Below are 13991 nucleotides of genomic sequence, written 5' to 3' on the forward strand. Positions count from 1 at the left end.
GGTGTGTGGCAAGGCTTTGTAAATGGTATGTACTGTCTTAATAATTTGTTCACATTTTATAGTAAAGCGATGGTGGAATTGGATAAAGAAAATGGCTACACCATGAGACTGCTAGACATTGCAAAGGCATTTGACAGAATTAAAATTAAAAGAAACACACTTATTAATCACAGTGAAAATTATTTACTTGTAAATATTTCTTCCTAAGTATCTTAGGACATCATCAGTACAGTAGTTTAAACAATAATAGGAATAACATACAGTTAGGGTGCATGATTACAATAGAATCTCATTAAACGTACATAACGTGTTACAGAAGTAAAAAAAAAAAAAATCAACTAATAATAATTATTTTACACAATTTTGTATGACAATTTCCTTCATATCATATCATAACCAAATTTTTGTTTGGGTAAGGAACAGCAATGGGATCTCCTTTATCACCAAACCTAGCAAACTTGTTTCTAGAACACCTTGAGGAAAAAATATTCACTTTTGAACCCAAACCAAAAATTTGGTTACGATATGTCGACGACGTATTTGCAGTCTGGGATCATCCCGAACATGAATTACAACTGTTTCTAGATAAAATTAACCTTCTTCATCATCACATCAACTTTATGTTAGAAAAAAATCTCCTTTTTTTGATTTACACATTCAAAGAAAAGAAGATGGTTCCATCACTACGTCTGTCTTTCGCAAGCCTACATTCTCAGGTCACTACATTCACAGTTCTTCTGCTCGTCATCCATCTCAGAAATCTGGCATTATTAAATCACTAGTTTCCAGAGCACACAAATTCTGCTCCTCTGAAGAATCTCTAAACCAAGAATTAGAAGTAATCAAAAATACAGCCATCCTAAATGGATATAATCCTAAAACAACTCGAAAAATCATCAGTTACTTTCTCACACATCAAACCAGACAAGAAGAAGTCCATAGGATTCCCATACCTTACATCAAAGGCATCTCCGAATGTCTTTCTAAAATTATGAAGAAATACAATTTTGCCACTACTTATAAACGATCAACCAAATTTACAACTTGTTACCTTCTCCTAAGGACAAACTCTCACCTTTGATGTTGCCTGGCGTTTATGAGATTCCATGCTCATGCAAATTGTCTTACTTTGGACAGACAGGTAGGTCTGTTCAGAAACGCATCTCAGAACATCAAGACTACATTTGTCTTTTTAAACCGCAGAAATCTGGCCTCTCTCAACACGGAATTGAAAATCCAAGGCATAGGATCCATTTGGAAAAGTCTAAACTTTTACATAGATCTTTATATAAACATGAACGTTTATATAAAGAAAGTTCTGAAGCCCTGCTACACAGACCAAATTTAAACCGCAACGACGTTCTTACTATTCCTAAAGTATGGGAAATTGTCATACAAAATTGTATAAAGTAATTGTTATTAGTTTTTTTTTTTTTTTAACTTCTGTAACATGTTACGCAAGTTTAATGAGATTCTGTTGTAATCATGCGCCCTAACTGTATGTTATTCCTATTATTGTTTAAACTACTGTACTGATGATGCCCTCAGATACTTAGGATGAAATATTTACAAGTAAATAATTTTCACTGTGTGTGTGTGTGTGTTTCTTTTAATTATGATCTCATCACAGGTTTCGTTATTTAAAAAAAAAAAAAAATTGATAGAATATCATGTGGAAAACTCCCAAAAGTTGGCATAACTGGGAATGAATATGAAGTTGCTGGTATGGATAGGGGGATGACTGACAGACACCGGGAAGTAGTATATGGTTGAGTGGAATTCTGAAGAATGGGGGATGACTTGGAGTACCTCAGGGTTCTTTACTTGGGCAACTACTCTTTAATCCCTCATTTGAAGTCACTGAGTGACTTCAAATGAGGGATTGATATAAAATCATACTTGATCACAACACTGTAAGGTACATGTCCAGTGTGTTATTAAGTGGGTGCCTATGCTAGTCACTGTGTGTAGGTAGGCGTACACACACACATTCCTACTATATCCTACTTCATATATCCTAATTAACTTCCTACATACACACATTCGTGTGCATGTAGGAAGTTAATTAGGATATATCTCTTAATTCTGTATTTATAAAATTCAGTTAAAAAATTGTATGCTAATGGTTTGAAATTCTTGTTTATTGGTTCTTTTAATTAAATATGAAGTTATCATACCTGTTTTTATTCTTTTTTTCCTTATTCCTTTAGTGTAATTCCTCCTCAAGTAACTCAACCTAGAATGATGTCCTTCAAACACTTTCTTTCTAATCAGTACAATGGAATTACTACTCAGGAGGCTCGCAAGAAATATGAGGAATATAGAGTAGAGTTTAAGAAACAGCAGATAAATGAGTTTTTTATATGTCAGAAGGAAAATAAGTGGTATGTATTATTTTGTGTTTTCGTGTACTGTAATGAAAGTTTTTCAAGTTTAATTCTAGATTAATCTGATCTCTACTTCCTATACCATACCACTGTGTTCTGACTTTTGTAATTCCAGTCTTTTGTGTATCTTCGTGTATTTCTTCAATGTTACTTGTGCGATTGTTAATCCCCCCCCCCAACCTTTTATTATTATTATTAGGATGAAATGCCAGTTCTTATTTCTTTGTATTATTTTATGATTAGTTACTTAAGACCTTATAACAGGAGCAAATAAAGTGACGAGTTTAAGTCTACTAATATTTTGTTGGGTGACAGATGAGCCAGTATATCAACCAGTGCATACTTCCTGTCCTAACATATGGAGGAGAAACATGGACTTTAACAGAAGCCCTAAACACAAAAGCTGAGAACAACACAACATTGCTAGGAGAGAAGTATGCTAAAAATAACATTAAGAGATAGGAAGACAAATACCTGGATAAGATCTTAAACAGGTGTCATGGATATTTTAAAGCTAAGTGGAATGGCTGCCATATTGCCAGATGCAGTGACGGGAGATGGATTAGAAAAACAACAGAGTGAAGACCAGTGGATGGAGCAAGACAAAGAGGAAGACCGAGAAGAAGGTGGAGGGATGAACTGGAACAAATTGCAGGAGCGAGATGGATGGGAGAGGCAGAAAACCGAGTGGTCTGGGAGACCATGGGGGAGATCTTCGTCCAGCATTGGACAGAACCAAAAGGTTAAAAGAAGAATATTTTGTTGGATTCAAACTATCATCCTCAGAGCACAAAGTACTTGTCAACAGCAGAAGGCATTACTGTCAAGTATATTTGTGGAATGATTCAAACTGTAATGGAAAAAATAAGAACTAGAGTCATAATAGGTTCTTCTGGACTACATAGAGAGAGAGAGAGAGAGAGAGAGAGAGAGAGAGAGAAGCAGTCTCAGATACCCACAGGAGAAAATTAATTTCCAAAATTTTGAGTTACTTATTGTAGCTGTACTTGTTGGGATTAAAGGAGCACTTCAGCTGTTGAATCCAGAAATAATTTTTCAAACTTTTAATGGCTTCTGCATATTCAAACTAGTAATAACTTCTGTATGCAATAGTTATTTTCTAATCTTATATGAAAGAATATTCAAAGCACTGGTCTGTTAGTCCTGATCTGCCATAAGTTGATGGTGTATGCCTTATGCTCTTCAAGGTGAATAGAGATAAGAAGAACTGTTAATAAGTACTTTTTACATTAAGAGAAGAGAAAGAGAGCTTGTCAATTGAAAAAATAGTTTAGAGTTGGTTAAGTAAATGGCCACCCCATGCTATTATTAGACTTTGCAAAAGACATTCAGTAGGATAGTGTATGGAAATATATTACACATTAGCAAATAGGGATTGATATGGAACTGATCTTATTGATAAGAGGGTAGTCTTTTCTCCTTCCATAGATTGGAAAAAGGAAACTGCACATGAATAGAAAGAAATGGAATGTATGCAGCTGTTCTTGTGAGATAATTATAATTACCTAAAATAACATGTAATTAAAGGTACATGGAGTTTAAGTGTATTGGATCTGGTAATAGCACAGATAATTTGTTTATAAACAAAGGTATTCATTTTGCCTCTGAATGGAGAGAGAGAGAGAGAGAGAGAGCGTGGTCATACAGTATTGGCCTAGGAAGTTACTAAGATGTGGAATTTTCAATTAAGAAGGTTGTAAGTGGAACAGTGAAGCTGGTGATTAAGACTCCAAGACACAGCATATGCTGACTTGTGTGATAAAGAAACAAGAAGTGCATTGTAATCAAGACATTGATCAGAAATGGTTATAATACTAGTTCACTAAACAGAATGGGCGAAGAAAGATTAGCAAAACAAGTGTTCTCTGCCAAGTTGGCAGCAAAACGACCCAGAGGAAGACCAAGGTATAGGTGGATTGATACAGTACAAAGTGCCTTAGACGATAGAAATATAAGATCTGATAATGTTGGAGTCTTGACAAGTAACAGACTGATTTGGAGGAAAATTGTAGATAGGAAGTTAGTAATGATGTAATTTTTTTCATGTAGTACTATTATATCCTGTACACCCCTTGAGGGTACATGGCAGGAATTTTATGATGATGATACTAGTTCACTACAAAGAATATATTATAGTTGACAAGAATGTTCTTGTGTTCATCTTTTTATTATCCACGATTGTAAGTAAATCAGAGTTTGCTGGGAAATAACTTCTTAGCAGAGCTGCTGACTTCACTTCACATTAAGATGATCTTCATATCCTATATACACTTTATTCACAGTTGTATATAATGCTTTGCATTATGGTTAGTTGCTACCTAGATCTGGGGAGATACTGAGTTCTATTTTGTATGAGTCAGATGAGATATTTTTAACTATTATCTCCAATACTTCAATAGCCTACCAATTATTTTGTCAACATATCTGATATATATATTTCTTAATAAAATCTTCCTTTTATTTGTCTTTAGTGACTAAGATATCATTTTTACTCTTCCAGAACTAACTTTTTAATTTCTCGAGTCTACTATGATTATTTTGAATTTCTTTCCTTACAGACAGCTTTACAATCATGAGATACTGTTTACACTGAAAATAATAAAGAATAAAAAGATCTTCAGCCTATCCACAGTATACTGATGTACAATAGAATGAGAGTCTTTTTATTTATATAATATCCATATCTGCAGTTTTTATCATGACTTTATTTTATCTGATTGTTTTTACACAACTTTCCTCCATTTCTGAATTTCTGAACTTCAATAGCCTACCAATTATTTTGTCAACATATCTGATATATATATATATTTCTTAATAAAATCTTCCTTTTATTTGTCTTTAGTGACTAAGATATCATTTTTACTCTTCCAGAACTAACTTTTTAATTTCTAGAGTCATCATCATCATCATCATCATCAAATTCCTGCCATGTACCCTCAAGGGGTGTACAGGATATGACAGTACTACATGAAAAAATTACATCATTACTAACTTCCTATCTACAATTTTCCTCCAAATCAGTCTGTTACTTGTCAAGACTCCAACATTATCAGATCTTATATTTCTATCGTCTAAGGCACTTTGTACCGTATCAATCCACCTATATCTTGGTCTTCCTCTGGGTCGTTTTCCTGCCAACCTGGCAGAGAACACTTGTTTTGCTAATCTTTCCTCTCCCATTCTATTTAAGTGACCATACCATCTGAGATTAGCTCTGCTAACGCATTCCTGGATGCTGACAATGTCAAGTTCTTTCCTAATATCCTCATTTTTAATATGATATTGCCATTGATGCCATCTGTTCACGCCTCTAATCTTTCTCAGGACTCTCATATCTGAGGTCTCTAGTCTTTGGTCAAGTGTTTTACTTCTGACCCAGCTCTCAGATCCATAAGTTAAAATTGGTTTGAACACTGTCTTGTATACAGCTAATTTAGTGTTCCGACTAATTTCTTTCTTATTCCATATGAATTTATTCAATTGACTTCCCACGATACCAGCTTTGCTGATTCTGTTGTCTATTTCTATATTTAGTTTACCATCTTCAGTAAAGATTGTGCCTAAGTAGCTGAAATGTTTTACTTGTTCCACAGGTTCTCCATTCACAACACAGTTGACATTTTCAATGATTCTGCCTATTTTCATTGTCTTTGTCTTTTTATTGCTGACCTTCATACCATATCTATTACAACAGCTATTCAATTTAGTCAGAGAATCTTGCAGACTTGTAGCGGATTTATTTAGAAGTATAACATCATCCGCATAAAGCAAAGAGCTGACATTAACATCTCCAATTTTGATATCAGGTTTAATACCACATTCCTTCATAATGTGATCCATATAGATAATGAATAACAGAGGGGATAATGTACATCCTTGTCTCACACCAGATTTAACATTAAACCATCTTCCTGTACTTCCTTCAATTCTAACTGCTGACTCACAGCTCAAATAAAGACTAAGTATTGCTTGATATAATGCCCCATTGACACCATATAACTGCAGCGTATTGAATAGCTTCTCTCTTGGCACCTTGTCATATGCCTTTTCCAAATCGACAAAACTTAAATACAGATCTTTGTTATATTCCCATGCTTTCTCGACTATTTGTCGTAAAGTGAAGATCTGATCCTGACAGCCTCTATTTGGCCTGAATCCAGCTTGTTCTTCACCAAGCTTTTCTTCCACAATTCTTCTCAACCGTTTCTCAAGTATACTTGCATAGATCTTGCCTGGAACACTCAGTAGGGAAATACCTCTGTAATTCTCACATTCGGTTTTATTTCCCTTTTTATATATGGGTACTATGAGAGCTCTACTCCAATCATCGGGAATTCGTCCCTCTGTCCAGGCTTTCTGAACTATGCAGTGCAGCCACTGTAAGACTCTTATACCACCATACTTCAGCATTTCTGGTCGAATATCATCTACTCCTGCTGCCTTTCCACATTTCAAGCCTTTGATGGCTTTTTCTACTTCAAGTATGGATATGTATTCCTGACTGCATGCCTGGTCAGTGTTTTTTATCACTGTGCTGTCATCACTGCTTGTTTCATTTAGCAGTTTTTCAAAGTAATTACTCCATACTTCAAGGATATCTTTTTCTCCTGTTTTCATTTCACCTTTATCATCTCTAATTCCTTTTACAGCACTCTTTCCTCCATTCCTAAGCTTCTTCAACAACCTCCAGAATATTTTGCTACCTTCTTGATATTTATTTTCTATATTCTTGCCAAAGTCCTCCCATGACTTTTGCTTAGCTAGTTTTACACAGTGTTTAGCATTCTTGCATTTGTCTCTATATTCTCTAAGAGCACAAGCTGACTTATTTGACAGGAACTTTTGATATGCTTTCTTCTTTTCCTTCACTGCCTCTTTAACTTCCTGTGTCCACCAGGGAGTTCTGATTTTTTTATCCTTGCACACAACCTCACCACATGCCTCTCTGGCAGAATCAATCAATGTTTCCTTCAGAGTTTGCCACTGAATCTCCAAGGTTTGGTTCTCAAACTCTTTCATTTTCTTTTCAATAATATTTCTGTATTTTAGTCTACAGTTCACATCTGAGAGCTGCTCAACTTTTATTCGCTTTAAAACTTTCTTACATGTTATTCTTTTCAACATGAAATTCAATTTTATCCTGCTCAAGACTAAATAGTGATCACTTCCAATTTCAAATCCTCTGTACACTCTGGTGTCCTGCACCAGGGAGAAAACATCACTATCAACAATAACATAGTCAATGAGACTTTTCTTATTCCTAGCCTCTTCTCTCCATGTGAATTTGTGCACATTTTTATGTTGGAACATGGTGTTAGTAATAACCAGTCCATGTCCTGAGCAGAAATCCAACAGATATTTGCCATTATTATTAGCTTTGCTCTTTTCTCCAAATTTTCCCAAAATATTTTTGTATGTCTCACAATCATTTCCTACTCTGCTATTCAGATCCCCAACAAGGACCAACTTTTCCTTTTTCATTGTGTCAGCTGCTTTTTCTAAAGCCTCAAAAAATTCCTCCACTTCTACCTTAGTAGAACCTTCTGTGGGACCATAGGCACAAATAAGTCTCATTGTCCAGTTCCCCATTCTCATATTTGCCCACATTACTCTACTTGAGACTGACTGCCATTCAAGAAGATTAGCCTCGTATTTTGTGTTGAATACTATGGCTACTCCTTCTTTTCCTTGATTGTCATTGCCTGAATATAACATTTTGTATTTATTGCTCAGAAAGATCTCACCAGTTTTTGTCTTTTTTGTTTCAGTCACCCCTATTATGTCGATCTGGTACTTATCTAATTCCTCAGCTAGCTCCATTTCTTTGCCATTCAGGCTTCTTACGTTGATAGTACCGATCTTTAACTCTGGTGATGTTGAGTTGGGGTTTGTTTTCAGATTTGTTCCAGTAGCTGACTGGAATTTGGGATTTAGCCGACCAAATTGTATTCTTATTGGTTAAACCAAAATAAAAAAAAAAAATTTCTAGAGTCTACTAAGATTATTTTGAATTTCTTTCCTTACAGACTGCTTCCTCACATGATACACTTCTGCCACAAGTTGCTCGGCTCTGATTCTTATTAAAACTTTCATACATATTTTCACTTTCATCTTTGTTCTTATCCTGTTCAAAATAAACTTGTGGTCACTTCCTATTTCAGATTTTCTGTGTGAACCATTGTGAAGATATCATTATGAACAATAACATGGTCAATAAGAATTTTCTTATTTCTTGTGCGTGTGTTCTCTTAATGTTTCCATTATTATTCTCTTATTAGAATTCTAACATTAGTATCTCCATCGGCACTGAAGATTCATAATGGGAGGCCCACACTAACAATTGTTGATACATTGCCTATCATATCTTTTTTTTTAATATGTTCACTGAGAAAGCACACTTATAAGTGCCTCTGGCAACCCATTCCACTTATTTATCATGCTAAGCAAAAAAAAAAAAAAAAAAAAAAAAAATTCCTTGCATCAGTGTTTCCCAGTGTGTGTTACACATGTCTTTAAGGGTATCTGAAAGGTCTTTAGGCAGTACAAAGCACTTTTCTTTTTTCCATATTGTTGCAGATAAGTGCAGGTTTAATCTATAATTAATTTTTAATAATTAAAAAATCTATAGGAATTTTTAAAGGATGTTTATTTGACATATAATGACTGACTTCCATTAGGATCGCATTTGCCTGTTGGCATGATCACGTTCTTCCAGCTATGTGGTTCAGACTGTTTGCATTAAAAGTTTAATTTTGAATACTTAGAACAATGCAGTCAGAACTCTCCACTAAATTTTTATTGTTTAGAATAAATAGGTGCACTTTGGGATGAAACTTTACATTTTTGACACATTGAATTGGATGCCTTTGTCCAAACTGCTAGTCTATTAAGATCATTTTTGCTGGATTTTTACATTACCTTTATTAACTGGTGTGCTCCCTAGTTTAGCATCATTGGCATACAACTGGATATTTCTCCTCATTATTTCCTATTAATGAAATAAGAAATAATGTACAAATAAAATTGCACTTGCCAAGTAAAGAACCCTGTGGCACACTACTAGTCGTTAGTCTTCTCTTTGACTCACTTCAACCATATAATACTCTGATGGCTAGCTGTCAGCCACCCTCTTATCTTTGTCACCAGCTTCATCTTCATCTCTGTTTACTCCACCTACAATATCCTGTCAAATGCCTTTGCACAGTCCAGCATTATCATGATGTAGCCTTCCTTATCCAACTGAGCTGTTACTTTATTGTAGAAAGTAATCATACCTACATTTATGTTGGAAATGGTGTTAATAATAGCTAGTCCATGATCACAGTTTTTAGGTTTTCTCCTTTTTCCATATTTTTCTAAAATATTTCTGTATTAGGTCTCTGGTGAAAACAACCTTCAAAAATTTAATTTATATTGGCTTTCTTTTATAATAACTGAAAAGATTCTTAAATTTCTTCCTTATTAGCACAGATAAATTAAATATTGTCATCAAATTTCTGATATGTATTTTCATAGGGTGTACAGGATGCTGCAATAGTACCACATGATTGCCTATATTTTTACTAGCTTCCAATTAACAATCTTCTAAATTATTCTTTCATGTATGAATTTTCAGTATGGTCACATTTAACATTTTGGTCTTTTATGATACTTTCCATCAATCCATCCATTGTCATGCTTGGGGTCTTTTTAAAATATCCATCCCATACATGAGAGGTAGAAGCACTTATAGGCATATCAATACTGTGTTGAGTACTGGTAAAGTTTAGGAAAGAAGTTAATTGACATTTTTCTTGAAGAGTTGGAGGTTGTAATCAATTGGGAACATTTCATAAGGAAGGCTGTTCCAGAGGAATAGAAGAATGAAGTAGATGGAATAGAAGAGGAGAAGCAGATTCAGTGTATTTTTAGCTATCTTGAAAACAGATATTGGGCAGCTGCTGCTGTTCTTGTTTTAATAGTCATAACAGAAAGTGGAGTAAGAGGAATGATGGGTGCCAATGGGGGGTAGTGTCTGTTGAGGTACCCACAAAGCTGAAACAGCATGTCTGTGAGGTAGAGGCTGAAGTGAGAGAGGGATCATCTATGAGCCAAATATTCTTTGTGAACCTGTGAATAGCATCGAGAAGTTTTAGGTTTTGGATATGCCATCCCAAACATGTGAACAGTAGCCTAAGGATGGGTAGGTTTGTGATTTGTATAGATTTAGTATCCAGATAGAGGGAGGAAATGCCCAATTTTTGTAGAGACTGGAGGTACATTTCATAAGGAAGGCTGTTCCAGAGGAATAGAAGAATGAAGTAGATGGAATAGAAGAGGAGAAGCAGATTCAGTGTATTTTTAGCTATCTTGAAAACAGATATTGGGCAGCTGCTGCTGTTCTTGTTTTAATAGTCATAACAGAAAGTGGAGTAAGAGGAATGATGGGTGCCAATGGGGGGTAGTGTCTGTTGAGGTACCCACAAAGCTGAAACAGCATGTCTGTGAGGTAGAGGCTGAAGTGAGAGAGGGATCATCTATGAGCCAAATATTCTTTGTGAACCTGTGAACAGCATCGAGAAGTTTTTAGGTTTTGGATATGCCATCCCAAACATGTGAACAGTAGCCTAAGGATGGGTAGGTTTGTGATTTGTATAGATTTAGTATCCAGATAGAGGGAGGAAATGCCCAATTTTTGTAGAGACTGGAGGTAACTGTCAGTCCAAGGAGAGGTCTGATCCTACCTAGTGATTTGTGTATTACTGAGGATGAGGAAATCTGAGCTGAGATCCTTTTGCACTAAACTTGACCAGTTTTCTTGTTCCATCAAAGGATAGTATGGAGATCACTGTTAGTCGTTGCAGATGATCTTGAAGTTTGGGATGTCTGAGCACAGCATAGTTTGTCAAATGAGTAGGATGAATTGGGTGTACAGCAAAACTGTGGATAGGTAATCTTATTTCTATTACTCCAGTTTTTTCAAAGTAATGAAAAGAACTATCAACACTCAACTGCTATGCTATCTTGAAGACTCAGCTAATAAATGACTGCCAATATGGTTTCTGCTACTGTTGGTCAATGGGTGATCTACTTACTTATCACCCATATTTAGACAAATACCATGGAAAAGTTTGATTTCCCCAAGTGGCTTCCCTTGATATCTCCACGATTTTGGACTGGCTGGCACAAAGGTCTGTTAAGTAAACTCGCATCATTTGGTCTTCCCCTGACTTCTGCAGTTAACCTCCCAACTTTCTGACTGGATGCTCACTTTGGGTGATGGTGGATGGTTCCTTATCTTCTAAAAATACAACCAGTGCAGTGGTCCCACAAGGTTGTTCTCTCACCCACTCTATTCCTTCTATATATAAATGACTTACCCCAGCAGACTACTGACCTAATACATAGTTTTGCTGATGACAGCACATTACATTCCTCCCTTTCATTTGACAAACCTGACAATGCACAAATTACCACAATCTCCAGAGCCTTAACTATTATCACCTTAAATACAGATCTTTAAAACATTCATCAGTAGGGTTTGGATAATCTTGTCAATTGCAGTGCAAGCAAAACACAACTGTCTTATTAGACATACAAAAAAAGAATCCTCTTTCAGCCTTACTTTTGACAATACCCAAATCTCGATGCATGATGAGATTTATCTTCTTGGGATAATGCTAACCTCAAATCTCTCATGGCACAAACATTACAAATATTGCTGCCTCTGCCTCCAAAAAATTAGTTTTTTTTATTCAATGAGGTGTAACTTTAACTCCAAACAACATCTAACTTTATACGAATCTCCAACCATTGAATATTGCTACCATATCTGGGGTAGTGCTCTCTGAAGATACTGGACTCTGTACAGAAAAGGACAGTCATACTGATCAGTGATTCCTCACTCACTAATATGCTTCACTTCCTTTCCGCTCCTTACATCTTCTATAAACACTTCTACAATTGCTGTTCATTGGAATTAGCTTCAATAATACCTCCACTCTCTGTCAAATCATTTCAAACATATGCAGCAACTGATCAGCACTCTTTTACAGTGCATCTCCAAACTCACAGACCAAATTTCTTCTCCCTTCATTCATCCCTTTCACTGCTCCCCTCTGTAACACTCTGCCATCTTATGTGTTTCCTAATGCATATAATCCACAGTTCTTAAAGATAATTGTGAATAAGTTCCTTCTTGCCCATTCACAGTACTAGTGTACTATAGGTTGACCAACCTCTTGTGGATGGGTTCCCTCATTAATATATATATATATATATATATATATTAGGATAACCAAGCAATTTTATATGCTTGGTTATTTTAACTCCTAATATATATATATATATATTAGGAGCTAAAATATATATATATTTTAGCTCCTTCTTTCTTTTAAAAGGTATAATATATCATCATCATCATCATCAAATCATCAAATTCCTGCCATGTACCCTCAAGGGGTGTACAGGATATGACAGTACTACATGAAAAAATTACATCATTACTAACTTCCTATCTACAATTTTCCTCCAAATCAGTCTGTTACTTGTCAAGACTCCAACATTATCAGATCTTATATTTCTATCGTCTAAGGCACTTTGTACCATATCAATCCACCTATATCTTGGTCTTCCTCTGGGTCGTTTTCCTGCCAACCTGGCAGAGAACACTTGTTTTGCTAATCTTTCCTCTCCCATTCTATTTAAGTGACCATACCATCTGAGATTAGCTCTGCTAATGCATTCCTTGATGCTGACAATGTCAAGTTCTTTCCTAATATCCTCATTTTTAATATGATATTGCCATTGATGCCATCTGTTCATGCCTCTAATCTTTCTCAGGACTCTCATATCTGTGGTCTCTAGTCTCTGGTCAAGTGTTTTACTTCTGACCCAGCTCTCAGATCCATAAGTTAAAATTGGCTTGAACACAGTCTTGTATACAGCTAATTTAGTGTTCCGACTAATTTCTTTCTTATTCCATATGAATTTATTCAATTGACTTCCCAAGATACCAGCTTTGCTGATTCTGTTGTCTATTTCTATATTTAGTTTACCATCTTCAGTAAAAATTGTGCCTAAGTAGCTGAAATGTTTTACTTGTTCCACAGGTTCTCCATTCACAACACAGTTGACATTTTCAATGATTCTGCCTATTTTCATTGTCTTTGTCTTTTTATTGCTGACCTTCATACCATATCTATTACAACAGCTATTCAATTTAGTCAGAGAATCTTGCAGACTTGTAGCGGATTTATTTAGAAGTATAACATCATCCGCATAAAGCAAAGAGCTGACATTAACATCTCCAATTTTGATATCAGGTTTAATACCACATTCCTTCATAATGTGATCCATATAGATAATGAATAACAGAGGGGATAATGTACATCCTTGTCTCACACCAGATTTAACATTAAACCATCTTCCTGTACTTCCTTCAATTCTAACTGCTGACTCACAACTCAAATAAAGACTAAGTATTGCTTGATATAATGCCCCATTGACACCATATAACTGCAGCGTATTGAATAGCTTCTCTCTTGGCACCTTGTCATATGCCTTTTCCAAATCGACAAAACAGGTATAATATATATATATATA

General features: G+C 35.4%; 1 protein-coding gene across 7 annotated transcripts in view; it reads left to right on the forward strand.

Moving 5' to 3' along the window:
* Positions 1-13991, forward strand: part of LOC150097660 (serrate RNA effector molecule homolog B-like) — a 335617-nt gene that overhangs the window by 108664 nt on the left and 212962 nt on the right. For all 7 annotated transcript variants that reach the window (XM_090407120.1, XM_090407123.1, XM_090407118.1 and 4 more), the window contains one exon: positions 2211-2384. In XM_090407120.1, coding sequence (XP_090263246.1) covers positions 2211-2384 — 174 coding nt within the window. The remainder of the gene's footprint in view (positions 1-2210; positions 2385-13991) is intronic.

Source organism: Typopeltis vanoorti, chromosome 17 (assembly GCF_054136105.1).
Source record: "Typopeltis vanoorti isolate ZY-2024b chromosome 17, IOZ_Tvanoo_1.0, whole genome shotgun sequence".
Classification (NCBI taxonomy): domain Eukaryota; kingdom Metazoa; phylum Arthropoda; class Arachnida; order Uropygi; family Thelyphonidae; genus Typopeltis; species Typopeltis vanoorti.